The 18,075-nt window shown below is 56.9% G+C and overlaps 1 protein-coding gene across 13 annotated transcripts in view; it reads right to left on the minus strand.

The window, feature by feature from the left end:
* Positions 1-18,075, minus strand: part of NFIX (nuclear factor I X) — a 104,556-nt gene that overhangs the window by 25,338 nt on the left and 61,143 nt on the right. For 5 of the 13 annotated variants that reach the window (XM_038567101.1, XM_038567109.1, XM_038567102.1 and 2 more), the window contains exon 3: positions 14,899-15,033. The exons of the other annotated variants lie outside the window; for them this stretch is intronic. In XM_038567101.1, coding sequence (XP_038423029.1) covers positions 14,899-15,033 — 135 coding nt within the window. The remainder of the gene's footprint in view (positions 1-14,898; positions 15,034-18,075) is intronic. 13 annotated transcript variants of the gene reach the window in all.

Raw genomic sequence — 18,075 nt, forward strand, 5'->3', positions numbered from 1 at the left:
CAGTGTTGGCGAGCACAAGGCAGACAGGTGCCCAGCTCCATCTTTTATCCTCCCCCCTCCACACCTCCCCCCCCCCCACCCCATGCCCCCGAGGCTGTCACTCTGATTCCCCAGCCTGCCAGGGCCACATCCCCTAGAAGCCTCCCCAGCCTCAGCTCTCTTCAGTCTGGTTGCCAGAGCGGTGGGGATCCTAAGTGCACACCCTCAGTTCAGGGCTACCCTAAGGTCAGCAAAGCAACCCTAACACCCGTGCGGGTATCTCTAGCAACTACTGCTGCCTCCACACCCTAGAGACTGGGATGAGACAGAGCAGCAGAAGGCACCACTACCTCCCTTTGCTCTGACATAATTCAACCTTTCTCTCTATCCTGGCCCTGAGGACCAGAGAGCATCTCCCCTGGTTTTAGGGTTCTTTGCAGGAAGCCCATCAAATGTAGCCTCCTAAAAATAGCCCAGCCACTGTGTCTGATGACTGGGATTGATGCCCTGAGCAGACAGGCTTCAGGGTCCCTGAGCCTGGGCCAGGTTTGGGGATACAGAGAATCTCAGAGCCCATAGTTCATTCTCCATGCTGCCAGGAGTTAGGCGGGCTCCGGTCACCCCCAGGAGCATGCTTTGCCGGCTGCCCTCTGTGTGGGACCTGGGCTACTCATGTGATCCACATCTCCAAGGCAGAGGCCACTTGACAGTAAGGCCCTGACCACTATCGAGGCTTCCGGAAGGGAGCACTACAGAGGGCAGGTGATGGATCTGGACCCTGTCTCAGCACGGCTTCTGGGTCTAGGGCTACTCCCCATTCATCTGCACATGTGTCGTCAGTCTTCCCCCTGCATCAATGGTTTGTGGCCTTCTGCAGTACCCAGACCTGGGCCAAGCTCAGCCAACAGTTGGCAGTGTGGGCCCTTCTTCCTTAGGTCCCTCCAGATCCCCTGGAACAGTCACAAAGCCCTCCACCCCCGACTGCCTTTCTCAACCCTGCACCAGCTTCCACCTTGTCAGCCCTTGAAGCCCCCCCTACTTGCTTTATTGAGCCCTTCACCTTCCCCTTTGGAATCCCATTTCTGGTCTCATTTTTCTCTCCTGGCTCCACACTCCTCTCTCTCTGTCCTTCCTTCTTCACTTTCCCTTTCTCTTGCTCTCTTTCCTCTCCCGACCTTGCCTGTTTCTGTGTGTATGTGTGTCCATCCAGAAAGGCTCTGTCTCTTCATTGGAGCTCTGGAGGGGAAGCTCCAGCTGCCAGGAAGAGCCCAGTGTTGCACACAAACCCCAATTGACAGCATGTTATGTATATGTATATACATTTCCAGTCACAGCCGGGCAGATATTTATGGCTCCTGCTAGGTGAAGGAGGAATTCCTCCTTGCTGCAGGGAACCCGCTGCCTCGGCTCCCACCCGAAACAAACTCTCTCTGTGAAGGGGGCCGCATGTAACTTGCTGGCCAGCTGCCTCCACGCACATCGCTGACAGAGTGAGTTCTTAGGTGGCCAAGAGGGGTGGAAAGACCCAGCTCAGCCACACCCACACATGCATACACACGGCCAAGCACAAACACGCACACATGTGGACATACCACCAGCAATTTCCTGCCGTCCCATAGGGGTAGAAGGAGATGATGCATTCACAGCTGCAGTCCCACTGTATACAGCATGTTCAGCACTAAGCACTGGGCCAGAGAGGAACCCACCTCTAGGTTTGCAAGGACCACTGACTTCTGGGGACTGGAAGAGGACAGCCCCCAGGGTTCACAGTTTGCTTGCCCCTCCCCAGGCTCTCTCCAGGTCTGAGGTTCGAGAAGCAGGTGGGGGCATGCTCTGTTCTGGGGGTGCTGTCTTCTGAAAAGCTGATGCAGTTCAGGAGCTTATCCTGGCCCTCCCCAGTGTGGCACTTCCCTCCCCCTACCTGTCTCCCCCTTCTTCTGTGATTCCAGAGCTTCCAGGGCACTGGAAACCCAATCTCAAGGGGAGCCAGAGGCCTGGCCTGTGGCAATCAGAGCTGGAGAATGTAACTATTGTGCCTCTTGAAACCTAAGTCTGAGAATCTGAGACACCCTGAGGAGGGGAGCGGTGGACAGATGGGGGGCTAGGGAGACAGGTCACAGAGGGGTTCTCCTCATCTCTGCAAACAGGAGATTCGGGGACTGAGGAAGTCCTTGAGAGTACAGGGCAGCCAGAGGGCAAAGAGGGGAGGGGCTAGGACTTGGCCAAGCCCACAGGGCTTCTAGGATCTTTCCTTCCCTCTTTCCACTCTGCAGTCCACCCCCACAAGCCAGCCAGCTTGTGTGTGTGTGCATACAGACCCTGGAGCCATCCTGAAGTTTATCCCTCTTCTGTCCTCCCTAGAACCCCACATAGTGGGAGGCAGGAGCATGACCAGGAAGCACAGCCCTGAAGATTTGGGCAGGGGTGTGGCCAGGTGCACGATGGGCACACATGTCACCCCCACTTCATCTCTTCTTTCCTCATTCCCCCTCTACTCATGGATCTGAAAGGGCCTGAGTCGTTGACTTGAGTCACCTGTGCAGGGGAGGAAGGCTGCGTGCCAGGGAAAAGGAAGAGGCCCAGTCACACCTGCATAGCCTAGATCTCCTCTGGCTGTCCCTGAAGCCTGAGCTTATAAAGGACATGAAGGGAGGGTGAGGCAGGGACAACAGCTCAGGCCACAGGGAACATCTGGATGGGACATTCCACTCAGTCTTTGGCCCCCACAGCACTACCTTTTCCACCTCAACACATGCTGTCTCCCATCCTCCAGAAGCGAGGGCCAGATATGGCTGCCGCAAAGCTCACTACCCAGCAGCAAAACTGCAGGAAGGGAGAAGGAAAGAAAGTGGGCTCATCTGGCGCCCAGGAGACCAGCAGAATGGGCTCCAAAGGTCGGACTCGGGCAAACAGCCCTGCTGCCTCTAGGGTGCTCTCCTGGTGTGAGCTGCTCAGCATTCTCCACCCTGCACCTGATGGGAGAGCCTGCCTTAGCACTGCCCCTAGCCCAGGAAGAACTAGAGATGGGGACTGATCACTGAAGCCCAGAGGAACTGGGTGCCAAGTTGGTCATCCCCATGAGATGACAGACAGTGGCCAAAGAAAAAGGAGAGAGAAGGAGGGATGCATCCTGGTGCAGAGCATGACACCCAGCAGATGGATGGAAAAGCCCAGTCAGCCTGTTAGGGGCCCCTCCAAGCCCAGCCTAGCAGTTAAACAGTTAACTCCCAGCAGTTAAGCCCAGCAGCACTGGTGAGATGTGAGAGATGTGAGATGCTATGAGATTCAAGAGAGATGCAATGGACATGCAGGCTCCTCCAGGGTCTGCCCTTTGGGTGGGGGGGAGGGGGAATGATCTAGCACCCATCCCCAGCATCTCAGACATCAGTGATCCATGGCTGTCTGTGAACAAGCAGACCTGGGGCCTTGAAGTAGCACCATCTGGGATGTTCCAGAGATGCTCAGCGGGTAGGAAGTCCCATCAGAGCAGAATTCCCATCAGACAGGGACTAGAGGTGACGCGGCCACTACTGAAGGAGGTAAGGGAGGGACCTCTGGGGAGATGGAGGAAGGCAGGAGCTCCCCACCTCAGGTCCTGGCCCACCTCTGCCTGGAGCCTGCCCTTGAGTCTAGCCAGGGAGATGTCCTTCGTCTGGATCCCATGTCCACTCTAAGGGGGATCTCAGCCAGGCACAGAGAGGGTGAAGGGGGCACACCAAGGGCAGTAGGGGATGGAGGTGGACAGCCAGCAAAGGACAGTGGAAAGGGGCTCCCCCTGAGTTTGCATCCGTGCTCCAGAACCTACCAGTCCAGTGACCTTGGTCAAGTTCTGAGCTGTTTCGTCTGCTGTAAAATGCAGATGCTACCTGCCACCTAGGGCTCTTGGTCAAGGAATAAATGAAAGAACAGGTATAAGGTGCTTAGCTTAGCCCAGGGCCCAACTCAAACATCAGCTGTTCTTCCACTAGGACCACCACTTCCCTTCACTTCTGTTAGCTGAAACTCCACTCCTTCTCCCACTGGGCTCAAAGGCTGCCTCAGTGAGGGAAGTTGGGGTAACCCTCAGCTCCCATCCCACAGGACCGTACACTCATAATGACACATTAAGTATGCCCAAATTATTATTTCTTGGTGTCTAGCCCCTGAGAACACAGCCAGGAAATCAAGGGGGGCTCTCCTCAGGGCCCGAACCATTACCATCTGCAAAGAGGGGTAGAGGTTTCTCTGGAAATAAAAGAGCAGGATGCCTTCTACAGTGTGTCCCTCTCCAAAGTCAGTAGCCACAGTAAATGGCCTCAGGATGGCCACCACATTGGAAATGGTGGGGGAGAGGCAATGAAAGGGAAGCCCAGAGGATGGGTAAGGCCAATAGGGAAGGGGGGAGAAAATGATTTTCCCCAGGATTCTAAGGGCACTGGGCCTTAGGCCCTGACTGTCCTAGCCCAGCCCTAAAGATATAGAGAGCTGAGGACACCAGAAGCATAGGTGCTTCCCTATGGGTGGCCAGCTGCCTCTCTTGGGAGTGCCAGCTGGTGCCACAACTCAGCCAGCAGCTGGAGCCAACATTTCCAAGAGGGCCTGGGGCCAGGAGTCATGTAATAGTTGGATCCATAAAAATGGCCCCCAGCCCCTAAAGCTTCTGTCCCCTCCTGAACCTGATAGAAACTGACAGTGGAGAATGCCCTCCATACCCAGTACACCAAGAAAATATGGGCCCTGCGGAGGGGGTGCCCCCATTCAGGTTAGGGGCATGCAGAGCCTCTCCCAACCCCTTCCTGCTTTCTGTTTCTGGCACTGCCCTTTCTGACCCTTTGAGCTGCCCAGGCCAGGCCTGGCCAGACAACTGCCCTCACCTCCAGCTGCTCTCAGGACTATTAATAGTGTCCCCACCTCCCAGGGTCAGGCATCAAACTCCCCCCATCCCCCAATTGCACTTGCCCTTGGTCTACTTATTTGTAAAGGTACAGAGTCCTCCAGGCACTAATGCCAACCAGGGATTCAGAAGTTCAGAAGTTCTAGAGACCGCTTAAGGGGCATGCCTGGCGTACGTGGGAGTTTGGGAAAAGGAGGAAAGAAATCAGTGAACCCCAGAGCAAGAAAAATGACAAAAACACAAAACTAAAACTAAGGGAGGAAGGGGTCAAGATAGAAAATCAGAACCAAATCAAAGTGGTTCTAAGCAAGAGGACTGCAATAGAAAGAATCAGAGAAGTAGAAGGTTCCAAGAGGGAGGAAAAAGGGAAGAAAGCGAGAGAGAAAGAGAAAGCAAAGGAAAAAGAGACTGCTTTAAAAAAAAACACAACATTGGGCAGCCCAGGTGGCTCTGGTTTAGCGCCGCCTTCAGCCCAGGGCATGATCCTGGAGACCCCATCAAGTCCCACATCGGGCACCCTGCATGGAGCCTGTTTCTCCCTTTGCCTGTGTCTCTGCCGCTCGCTCTCTCTGAGTTTCTCATGAATAAATAAATAAAATTAAAAAAAAAAAAAAACAACAACCAGAAGGAAAGAAAACTTTCCTAAAAATACTCAGGAGTGGCTTCATAAGCACAGCTGGGCTGCATCCAGCTGTTTGCACCTGATGGGGGACACTCATACACCCATACACCTTTGCAATGTTCTGGGGAAGGGATGAGAAGAGAAAGCAGAAAAGGAACAACGGACCAGGAAAAGAAGGTGGGAGGAGTGAGTCCCCACAGAGGGCAAAGTCACTCTCAGCCCTGGGCAGGGGAAGCTCCCACAGCTGGAGCCTCCTTACTTATAGGAAGAGGGTCAGGCTTGCCAGAAGATGGTGGGGATAGGGGGATGGGGAATATTGGGGCTCCCTGGCCTCCTTGCATTCCAGGTTACCTCTCTCTTTCTGGCCATGAGCAGAATCCTACCCCTGCCCTGCCTCCTGCTGACTCCTTTCCTTATGAGAATCCAGAGGGCCTGGGGTAGGAGAGCCGATCTAAGCAAGAGCAGGCCGAGGCCCCCTGCCTCCCATCCTCAGGTGCTCTAACTTCCTTAGCCCCCTAAGAGGTAGGACCTGACACCCAGGCTGGTGACTCTAAAGGAGCCTCCTCTACAGGGGAGGCCTTCTGGGGGAAGACATACGTGGGTTCCTGGAAGAGCAACAAACACAAACGCGTGCCACAATCAAATGTCTAAGCGCAGAACTTCCGCCTGGAGGCTGGAAGCCAAGTAATCCTACCTTCAAATTCCATCCACACTGTGAGCCTCTGGCTGGGCCAGGGGTGGGAGACAGGAAGACTGGCTCTAGAGTGTTCAAGAGCCCCAAGGACTTGGTCACCAGGCCTCCCAGACCAGGGGTTTCCAGCTGGGTGCACCCCACCAGACCATCAGCCTCCTGGAGTCAAGGCCTATCTGTTTTGTTCACTAGTGTATCCATTACACTTGGAAATGCAGTTGGAAAGGATAATGAGACTCTACATAGATCCTTCTAGATCCTTCCTCCTACTGTGGCTACACTGACCACCCAGAGGACAGAAGCACCAGGTGGCTGGCACCTTCCCCTTCTCAAGAAGAGAACATTTTTCCTGCGGGTCCATCCTCAATACTCAATTCCAAGGAATTGATGTGGAAACTCCAGTACCAGTAATTCTTCCGTAAAGCCCAACAGGGCCTGGAGTGCAGCATTGGCCATCTGGACCCCCATTCCTGAGGGAATCAGAGGAAGGATGCAGTCTCCCTGTGGAAGGCAGGGCAGGGGAGCACTCTTACAAGCTTGCTCTGCTCCCCATTCCCCACACCCCCAAAGACCTTAAGGCAGCCACTGTCCAGAGCTACCCAGACAGTACATGAAGAATTTGAGCCTTTGACTCCAAATCGCCAGCAGTGAAAGCCCAGGCTGGGTTGAATAGATGGGTAGGCAGGTGGCCTTCTGGGGGATGAGATGGCTCTAAGTGTCAGAAGGAGCTGTGAGCCGGGGATCCAAATCCTAGACCTGCAGTTATTGGGCACCTAGTGTGTCTCCTAGGCCTCCTCTCCCTCCCTGTGCAACACATGCCAAGCTTGCCTCAGCACAGTGAGCTGTGAGCAGGAATTTTTACATAGAGGATAGGATGATTTTATACACGATAAAGTGCCAAGCACACATAAGGAAGGCATAGATGGGGCAGGGAAGTCAGTTTCCAGGACCCTATGTTTCAGTTTTACTGTGATCCTGAACAGCAGCCGAGAGGCAACTTCCAGAAGCTTGGACGTGCACACAGTACTGAGGAAGGCCACCTGGGTAGGAGGCAGCTACCCAGACTTAAGCTGGGGCAGTCTAAGCTGCTGAAGAGACCAAACGATATCGACCCTCCAGGTCGGCAGGTGCCAAATCCCCCATGGATAATGCCCTGAAGGACCAAAGCAGGTACTCCAGAGCCCCGGGGCAGCGGGGCTCAACGGCCGCACCCCGACGAACCGGCGCGCTGCATTCCTAGATGCCGTAGCTAGGTGGCGCAGCGAGTTAACACTAGCTGCCCTCGGCAGGCAGCCTCGGGGACCCGGGCCGGGGCGGCGAACCTGCGCGCTGCCCGCCGGGGCTGCAGGGGCCGGGGTTCCCTCTGCACCCCCTAGAGGCTCAAGCAGGAAGGAGGAGGCCCGGCCAGAGCCAGGCCACTCGAACCCCAGGCCGTGCTGCCCGAGACGACGATTCCCGTTGCTGCCGTTGCCGCTGCCAAGCACATCCCGTGATGTGATGTGAGGGCCGAGCTTCCCGTTCTCATTGATTAGGAACAGCTTGCGGTGCGGGGGCCGGATGGAAGGGGGCCGCGGAATGGGCGAGCGAGGAGGAAAGGGGGAGCTGCCAGGTGCATGGCTGTGGGGGTAAACCCATGAGCCCGGGCCCACCCTGCGCGGCGCCACCGCGGCTCTGGGTCCCTGCCTTCCTCCCCAAGAACGGGGCTGCTCTGGGTGTGCGCGAGTCTGCGGCCGCGTGACCCCAGGGCTGTTCCCAACACTCCCACGACGCCCCCACCTTTTGGCATTACAGACATGCCCCTGCACTTGATAATCGCTTGAAGAGGAAGATTTCCTCCCCTCCCCCGCCCCCGCCGCCCCTCTCAAAGTTAAAAATGGATACTAAAAGTCAGGGATCAGGAACCAAGGAGAGGGAGAGAAATGGAGAAAAGTGGAGAAGAAGAAGAAGAAAACAACAGCGCTCTCTGCAGTGGCGGCAGCCGTCGGGCAGGCACACCCTCCCAGGCGGGTGTGGAGAAAGGCCCCTTTGTTCGTCAGGGAGGTTAGCCGAGGTGAGGCCCGCTCCCCCCACCCCCCCTGACCCTGGGCAGTGCAGATCGCTTCTCAGGGCTCCGGACTGGGTCTGGCCTCTTCCCTGGCCCCCCAATCCTTCTCTCACTCCTCCTGCCAGCCAGTGAAACAGCCCAGCAGCAGGGGTGGTGGGGGGAAGCACTGCCCCCTACCCCCCCTGCCTTGTCCAAGCTCCAAGGGTCACACATGTGGGGCGGGGCTGGGTCCTCCAATGGGCCTTCTGGATGGTGGCACTACCAGCCATTAGCTGGTATGCCCAGACTGCTCTTAAGCTGGGGGGCTGGGGGGCCAGATTCTGCACTCAGTAAGCCCCCCATAAAGGCAGGGCTGAGAGGGTGGCACAAGCTAGGAGATGGCGCCCCAGGAGGCACAGGCTTGCTGACCACGCCCCTCCTGCCCACAGTGAGGCCCAGGGCATCTCCTGTACCCATTCTAGACGAAGGACCTTTCCCATTAGCCTCAGGCTCTGGGCTAGAGGTGGCTCCGGCAGAGCTTCCTCAAAGTGAGAGCTGGGCTCTGGTGCTGGGGTCATCCTCAGATGAGAGGCAGCTTCACTCCTGTTCCGGGAGGGGCTAGAATGGGGTTATAAGGGGGGGACTGAGAACAAGTCCACCTCCAGAGCCTGACAAAAGCAGAGGCTTCAGTGGGACCCTGCAGTAGTGGGAGGGAAGAGACACAGAAAAGCATCCCTTTGCCCTGCAGCACACCCCATCCCCTATCCCACCCTATGGGCTCAGGTTGGGAAAAGGATCTGAGGGATGGCAGTCCCCCAAATAGTTTGTGCCCTCTGCTGACATCCCAGCTCTGTCCATTAAGATAGGGATGCAGGCTATAGGGAGGATGCTCCCTATAGATAGGGAGCCCTCAGGCCTCTCAGGCAGAGCTGGATGGCTTCACACTCAGCCAAGAAGTGTATCCCATTCCCAACCAGCGGTACCCTCTACCTTGCAACCCATGCATAGACAGCAGAAAGCCTGGAATGAGGGACTGGCCTGGACCGGTCTGCTCCAGACAGTCCCCTGGCCTCATGCATGGGGGATACCGGTTTTTCTGGAGGCCCCAGCCTCCTACAAGCAGTACCACAAGGCAAAGCAGTGAGAGAAGGGAGGAGCAGAAGCCTGTCACGCTGACCGCTGACCAGGGGCCCTTCCCAGGTCTCTGGCTTGGAAAGTGGGGGAAAGAGAGAGGAAAGAGGAGCAGCAGCAGCTGGAATCGCAGGAAGCCTGAACCGTCCTGTCCAGGGCTGAAACGGCTGCAAGAAGCTGCAGCTCAGATACACAATGTCCTGCCAAACCCCAGTCCTTTAATTCAATTAAGCGCAGGACAGACTTCCCAGATTTTTCTGTGTGTGAGTGCATGTGAAAACCCTGATGTGTGTGAATCCCGGGAGCTGTGAGCATGTGTGCACGCATGTGGATGTGTGAATCCTGAAGGGGGAAGAGGAAGATGAAAGGATGCAAATGTTGGGGGAGGAGTGAGGTGGGGCAGGATGGCTCATGGAGAGAGTGAATATGTGTCTAAATCTTCCTGAAGGGCCAAACTCCAGACAAGGGTTCTCAACCCCTACCCTCTGGATCATTCTCTGCGGTGGGGCTGTCCTGTGCACTGCAGGATTTGAGCATCTCTGGCCTCCACCCACTAGATGCCAGTAGCATCACGCCCCCTCAGTTGTGAGAACTAAAAATGTCTCTGCCATTGCCAACTGTGCCCTGGGGGAAGAATCAGCCTGGTGGGACCCAGCACTCTGGGACATATGATGCACACTGGGACTCGTGTATTGACTGCCCACTGCCCATGCCTTGCCTCACCTCTCCCCCTTTGGGCTTAAATCCCAGTTGCTTGGCTCCCCAAGTGTCTCAGGTTTGGCTTTTTTTCCCCTGAGATATTCTCCCCACCTTAGCATCTGGCCACAGGAGCCTGATAGCGACTCCAGCTCAGCAGTGGTTCTATAAGCAGCACAGTGCTGGGAAGTGACTTAGCCCCCACCTCTACAGGGGAAGGGAAAGCTGTCACCATTAAAGTCATGAGCCAAAGTCATATATCCTGGGCCAGCCCTTCAGCCTGAGTTGTACCTCGCTGGGGGTGGAGCCCATGGGAGAGGTGGGGACTTGCCTGGGGACACACACCCATCCCCCCCCTCCCAAGGCACTCTGGAAGCCGCTGGAAGCCAACAGAAATCAATGCACAACCCTCTCACCATGCTACCCTAGTAGCGCCCTAGGGCAGCCCTAACCTGTCCAACTCCCCTTCCCGGATCCTGGGGACACCTGTGGCTGTCTTGGCAAGGGTGGGGGATACTCAGTTCCCGCAGCCCTGCTCCCCGCAGGCCCATGCCCCAAGGGCCCCAAGCGCTTGCATCTCTCCCTCCGCCCTCCTGGAGCCTTGAACAGCCCCCTTCTGGGAGCAGAGCCAAAAAGATGGGAGAAGGATGTTTATAAGCTGCTAAAAGGGAAAAGGAAAAAAGGGGGGTGGGGCAGAGAGGCCCAGGCCTCCAGGTAGTAGAGACTGGACACTCAGGTGGGGAGGGGGAAGGGGACCACCTCCCCCAATGAGCCAGACATCTGGCTAACCTGACAAGATGGTGCCCTCTGCACTGCTCCACTGGACCTCAACCAGGCATAACAGTATACACTTTCAGGGGTCTCTCACCCCACAGTGACCTGCCAAATGACAGTTCCTTGACACTCTTATCCCAACCTGGAGGATGCTGAGACACTATGCGGTTTAACTTGTTTCCTCTGCTCAGCCTGAGAAGGGCAGAACCAGGGAAGGGTGCAGGGCCCTGGGGGAGCCCAGGCTGGGGGTGTGGTGAAAGGAGCCAGGCTTGGCGGGAGCGAAAGCCGAGTCCCCAGCTCGTAGGGCTCCGGCACACAGCTAATGGGAGGCTGGCAGCGGCAAATTGTTGTTTACTTTTAATTAAGTAAACAATGTCGGCTTTCCGCCTCCTCCCCTGCCATCCCAGCCAGTAATTTGGGGGATGACAATGGGGTTGTTTCCTTCCTCCTGCCTTCTTCCCTCCCTCCGAGCACTCCTGCTCACTCCCTGCTCTGCACAGTCTTTACAACTTGCCAGTGCCAGAGGGAGGCCCCACCCAGGAGGTTGGGGGGGGCAGGAAGGTCCGGGGTGACCAGCTACCTCTCTGGGGAACAACCGCATGGCCAGGTTCACCGCAGGTGGCAAGGGCAGCTAAGTACTTAGATGTGGCCCCATTCTCTCTCTGTGCCCTCCCCCAACCCTCCTCCCTAACCACCATCTCAGAAATCTAGGAAACAGGTGATCCAGAGTCTATAAGCAAAGCAGCAGCAGCAGAGATCAGAGCCCCAGGTGAGGAAAGTATTTTCCCAGGATTGGGATAGGTCTTCCCCATAGGTAACCAGAAGGTGGACCTTCTGGTTCACTGGGGCATGGCAAGGGCACGCCTGAGGCTGGTTAATCCGTGGGGCTGGAGCTCACGGAGCCAATTGGCAGCTGAATGGTAGGTACCAGCCTTCCTCAGAAGCAGGACTGACTTCGTGGCCTTGATTTCTGCTGTTCCTGTAGGTGGTTCTACTGAAAGCCCAGAATGAGTAACAGAAGAAAGCAAGCTTCGCTGACCTTTCACCGACTGGGTCCCTAGCCTGGGGTGCAGGCACTGGGCTCCCCTGAGTGGAGGGGTAGGCAAGAGGGGCCGGACCCTAAGTTTTTAGGAGAGGCTGAATTTCAAGTTACTCCAGGTGGACAAACTTGCCCAAAGGACCTCTGTGGAAACAAAGCGTTCCTCACACCCTTCCTCGGTAAGCCTGTTAATGGGTTCACCTCTCTGAGAACCTCTGCAGGCAGTGGGGGGCTCTACAGGCTTGGTAGAACTGAGCAGAAGAGAGAGGAGAATCTCTCCATTTCCCTCTCCAGCCTCTGCCTCCCAAGGATCCAGCAGTAGGGTCTCGAGCCAAGCTGGGCCCTGGAGCTCACTTGAGTCCCCTCCCCAAGAGGCAGAAGACTCTAAGGTGTTGGGGAGGGGGAGTGTTGGTTGAGTAGTGTGCAAGCCCCGCTCCTCCCCCTGCCCAAGGCAGCTCCCCCACCTCCTTCCGAAGGGCGGGACCGCGGCAGCAGAATTGGCTCGGGCTGGATGCAATTTCAGCCGCAGAGCAGGGCTCCCTGGCTGGAAGCAATTTTCTCATTAGGACCCCAGGCCTGCCTGCCCGTTGGTTCTCAGCCCTCACTCCCCTTCTGCGAAACCGCACCCCACAGGCCTCCCCACAGACCACTCACACGCACAGGGAGCCACACGTGTACAAGTCAGAGGGGCGATCATGGGGTCACGACAATGGGGCCGGGTGCAGGGGAGAGGTGCTGGCACAAAGCCATGGCTGGGAGGCCCTCAAGAGGAGGTCAGAGCTCCTCACCCGCCTCCTAGCCGCCCACCTCAGGCTCCCAAACCCAGACAGCTCGCCCCTCCTTGCTGCCACAGGAAGAGAGGATACCAGACCCCAGAACCGGGAAGGGAGACTGGGGGACCCTGAGCCCAGAGGAGCCTCAGGGCTGGCCTCCTCGCATAACACTCCCGAGAGAGACCCCAGCACTCAGAGACCCCAGCACTCAGCCGTCTCAGCGGCCCTTCTTGCTCAGCTGGGCCGGCAGCTAGCAGATGGGCTCTCGGGAGGCAGACCCCCTCCCCCAGCCCCGAGGCTGCTCCGAGTGGAGGGTGGTCTCCGGCAAGGGAGGGGAGCCGAGGCCCTGCGAGGGGCGGCTCCTTGCTCCGCAGACACATGTGGTTGGACTTAAAAAGCTATTAGGGAGCGAGGCGCTGGCGGGAGTGCGGCCGGCCCTCGCACCAGAGAGGGGGAGGGCAGATGCCGAGGCGGTGAGCTCAGCACCTCTCGCCTCCTCCCCGGAGGGGCCTCAGGACTGCAGGAGGACTCGGGGGACCCTCACTCAGCAGGAGAGTGGGGCTAGCCCTGGGGGAGGGCAGGCAGGGCTGGGGTCCTGGGGTGGATTCTGGGAAGAGCTGCTATCTGAGGACTCCGCGGGCCCTTGTCGGGACACCTCTGGGGGCAGGGGAGGTGGTGCGGGGGGCCTTGGCTGGGGCCCAGGAGGGCACGGACAGGTCCTCAGCCTCCCTTCAGCTTTCTTGGGGTGACAGCTGGCTGTAGGTCGCCTAAAGTGTGTGTGTGTTTGGTGGGGCTAGGGAAGGGGGATTATTAGGAGAGCACGAGAGGGGAAGGGAAAAGTGGGCCCCACCCATCACGAGGCCAGAAAGAACCCGACGGAAAGTTCCCTAGAGCCGCCAGCTTGTAAAAAGCTTCTTTTCTTTCCAAATTATGAACATTTTTTTTAACAAGGGGGGGGGGACTCCAGAGCAGCAATCTAGGACTTCATTAGGACCGTGTGTGACCGTGAGTAACTGGTTACTGGAGGTGACAGGGGATGTATCTGCTGATTTTCCAAAGTGTTCCACTCCTAAAAGCCCAGGCATCCCTCTTTGGGGCTCCCTGCCTCACCCACCCCAGATCCCCTTACTCAGATCTAGCCCCTCCCCTTCCCCATGTCTAACCCAAACAGGGGCCCCCAGTGCTGTTACAGATTGAGGTGGGAGCCAGGAGGGGCACAGGGAGCAGCACTGTGCTTGGGATTGGTGGGTCACTTGCTAAGGACCTAGCTCTATCCCACAGGAGGGGAAGGGCTCCTCCAGGAGTAGACCTTAGGTTTTGGGTCTCCCGTAGGACCGAAGGAAATGTCCCACTCTAGAGACCCTCTGAGCTCTTGAGCCACCCACCAAAGTCACGACAAGCTCCCCAACCCCCCAGGGTGCTGTGCCGAGTGGGGAGCTCTAGTTACTTAGTGCAGCCACTGTGTGGCAGGCAGGAGCTGGGTGTTTGGGAGACATTTAATCTGCCTGATAGTCCCATGGGGTAGTTATTTTCCCCATTTTCACAGATGAGAACAACAAGGCTCAGGCTCAGTGGAACTGACTGGGATCCCTCAGAGCCAGGATGGATAGAATCTCTACTTGCTTCTGATAGCGCCACAGGCCCAGAGGCCGAACTCCTTGGGCTCTCCCTTCTCAGCCCTGATCCGTTGACAGGAGGGATGGGAGCTGTGGGAGGACCCTGGGCAGGGCAGCGGAGAGGGGACAGCTCTGAGCCCGGAGGAGTTGGGCCAATGGGGGAGGAGCTGACCACTGAGCTGGGATCCGTGCTCAGGAAACACGCAAAGAATGTGGCTGGCAGCGGGCCAGTAGGCCAGGACCACAAAGAGGCCTTTGTTTTAGGAGGTGTCCAGGGAGTAGATGGACAGAACAGCAGAGTTGGGGGCAGCATCCCTTATGGGTGCGATCTGGGGAGGACAGTGGTGTCTGCATGGTCCCCACACACCAGTCCCTCCTGTCTGTCCCCCCCACCCTTGGCTCCAGCAGTGGTGGCTTCTCACGTCAGGCCCCAGACTACAGGGGAGGGAGCCCTTGAGGCCAGGTTATCTCCCTTCTCAGCTCCTGACCTCACTAACTGGAGGGGGGATACTCTGTCCCAAATTCAATCCTTCTGAACCCCAGAAGTCACTGCCTTTGCAATGTGATGCTGCACTTCCTAGCAGTCCTGCGGATGTTATCCTCTGCTTTTGCCTCCCCACACTGGTTGGAGGTTGAAGTGAGGATGGGGGGCTTTTGGGGATGGCAAATCGGCCCTCTGACCTTCAGGTGTGCTGTCTGAGGTACCAAAGTCACTCTGCTCCTCTAGTTCCCCTCCTTTCCATCGAGAGGGAGTGGGGAAAGGCTTTGGAACACCCGCCCTGCAGTTGCAGGGTTTCTCTGGCCTCTTCTTGGCATCTGGAAAAGTTTGGGAAACTTAAAAAAAAAAATTTTTTTTAAAGAGTTTGTCTATTTCTCCCCAGCCTCATCAGGGAGCCATAGGCAAGAGGAAGAAGGGAAGGAGGGGTCTGGGAGAGTGGAGGACAGAGTAGAAAGTCCCAAGAGAATAAGAGCACCCAGAGAAAGTGAGGAGCACCCAGGGGTGCCCCACTAGCCAGCATGACCCCCCAGGGGTGGGTTTCCTGGGGCTAATAGCATCCCAGGCAGCAAAAAAGACCCTGGAAAGTATTGTCAAGCCCACCCAAGCACATGAGGCCTTCGGTGGCCTCTCCCTGCTAGAGTCCCACCAGCACCCTGCTCAGTGTCCTGGGACCATCCCTGTCAGACATGTGTGCACCCAGTGGGAGGGGCAGCCTGTGGCTGTGGCCCCACAGAACAAGAGGTCATGTTAAGATGGGTGGCCAGAGGCAGTAACAGCAGCTCAAAACAGGGACAAAGAAGAAAGCAGGAGGACTCCAGGCTTGTGGGTTTCTTCTTTCTGGGTTTCCATCTTGTTGTGAGCAGCATGAGGGCTACATGGGAATACAGACTCCCAGGTGCCAGGGCCATACTGGACAATAACAGAGGTCAACGTCCCTGAGCCCAGCACTCTCCCTCCTCCGGGGTGTGTGTGAGAGTGTGAGGGGGAGGGGGTACCCCCTGCAGCACAGAGCAGAGAAGGCTGGGCTGAGATGGCCTCTGGTTCCATCAAGCGGTAGGGTTTAGCACGTTATAACTCCAGGCTCGTTCCAAGAAAGGAGACACATGTGACACACAACTGTTTCTCTGAGAAGACCCAGACTGTCTTGTCAAAGTCAGGAGAGTGGCCCTTCACTCTGACAGGGCCCCCAGCAGAGTCCGGACCAGAGGATGCTCCTTTGCATGACTCACAAGAATACATGGTGGGTCCCCCCTGGCAGCCTCTGCAGTATCCTTTTTTTTTTTTTAAAGTAGTTACATCCAATATGGGTCTCAAACTCATGACCCCAAGATCAAGAGTCGAATGGTCTACTGACTGAGCCAGCCTGGCACCCCAGCTCCTGCATTCTCACCAGGCCACCCTCAGGTAACCCACCCACCCTGTGCTCTGGGAACACGGCAATTGTTCAACGGGAGTTTGTGCCCCACCCAGGTGGCTACCAGTTTGCCTTCTCAGTCTTCCAAGGATGGCTGCATCCCTGGGGAAAAAGGTGCAGACAAGGTTGGGGGGAGTGGGCTGCCTGCTGAGTCTGGGGGCGGGGTAGCCTGGAGGACCAGCAGAGTGAGGGAACCAGTTGAAAATGCAGATGCCCTCAGGGCAGCGCTCTAGGACCTGTGTCGCAACAAGCCCTTCAGGGGATTCTGATGATGGCTTTAATGTGAGAACCATTGGTTAAAGGGAGGATCCTGACCCGGATGGAAAATGGTAGGCTCAGCGGTTGGGCGCATCTGCTTTCGGCTCAAGGCAGATCCTGGATTACCAGGATCGAGTCCACATCAGGCTCCCTGCATGGAGCCTGCTTCTCCCTCTGCCTGTCTTTTCCCCTCTCTTTCTGTGTATATAATGAATAAATAAAATCTTTAAAAAGGAAAAAATGGTGGGGGGGGGTAAGTGCAGTGGGGGAGGGGGTGGTACAAGGGCAGAACCATCTGGACGCAGGGGGGGTATTTCGTCCCAAATCCTACAAGGCAGAGTGGAGAGCAAAGGAAAGACAGAAGGGAACTAGAGAGGAGGGGAGATTGGGCTGGAGGGGGTCCGCAGAGGAAGAAGAGAATCCCAGAGAGCAGGAAAGGGGGAGCTGGAGGGCGGAGTGAACTGGGGAGGGGGCGGTGCTGTGGAAGCTCCTTTCCGCCAGGCGCACTCCCAGGAGCCACCCTGCCCCCTCCAGGCACCTGCTAAGGAGGCAGCTCGGCGGTTGTGTTTCTTTAACCCCTGGGGCCTGTTGACACAGATTAGTATCGCTGGTCAGGGGTCAATAGGGAAGGCTCTTGAGGTCAAGACCTGAACAACTGGAGTTGTAATGAGCCACGTGGGGAAGAGGCCCAGGGAGAGGAGAGGGCTGAGGAGGGAGGCGGAGGAGGAGGAGGGCCAGGCTGCGCCTAGGAAGACAGTGAGTTGCCAGGAGCGGGGCCACTAGGCGTCCAGCTTGCCTGGGGAACCTGCCTGTGTGTGGCTAGCTGACTAGAGCTAGACCCCCCCCCCAGCCTGGAAAGGACTGGGTAGGATCCAGTCGGGGGGTGGGGGGAGACAAGATGTGAAACGTGGCCTTACTTGACTGCTGTTGGATACAGACCCCCTCAGGTGCAGACAGCATCCCCCCTTCTCTTTCTATGCCCCCTACCCTGAGTGAGTATACCCCTGCTCCTCCCTGGGCCTGCAGTGGGGTGGCTGGGGTGGTGCTGTGCCCTCTTGAGCCACCTACCCACCTGGGCCACCTGGCAGAGCCTGAGTGGAGCTGGTACAGGGGCCTGGCAGTGTCCTTTACACCTTGTGGAACTACCTCAGTCCCACCTTCTGTGACAGGATCTGGGATTCAAGGCACAGCATCCACCTAAGCCTGGGGCAGCTGGCTCCTCTGCTCAACCCCTGCCCTTGCCTGGGGAAAGTTGGGGCAGGGGCTGGCGCTCAAGGCTAGCCTGTGCTTATAGCCTACAACAGGGTGGCTACTCTGGGACCACCTCCAGATGGGCTGGTTTGGATGAGAGGAGAGAACAACCCCTCTGTCCTTAGAGGAGGAGCGAGGAACAGTAAAAAACTAGGTCACATATGACTTGCTGTTCACCTGTTTGGGCTAAAGGAGACTGAGTTCCCTCAGAATCACCTGTGGAGCTCCTGGACTCCTGTCCTCTATACTTCCTTTAATTGCTCCCAGGAGGCCATGGAGAAGCAAACATGAGGACACTGACACCCTGGGGCCCAGAAGGCGATGGGAGGCACACTGCAGGAGTATATTCGTTTGTGCATCAGCAGGGGCACCCAGGTGGCTCACCCACAGATCTGCGACAGGCAGGAAAAGTGCATACACTTCCTTAATGTTCATC

The sequence above is a fragment of the Canis lupus genome, chromosome 20 (genome assembly GCF_011100685.1).
Source record: "Canis lupus familiaris isolate Mischka breed German Shepherd chromosome 20, alternate assembly UU_Cfam_GSD_1.0, whole genome shotgun sequence".
In the NCBI taxonomy this organism is placed as follows: domain Eukaryota; kingdom Metazoa; phylum Chordata; class Mammalia; order Carnivora; family Canidae; genus Canis; species Canis lupus.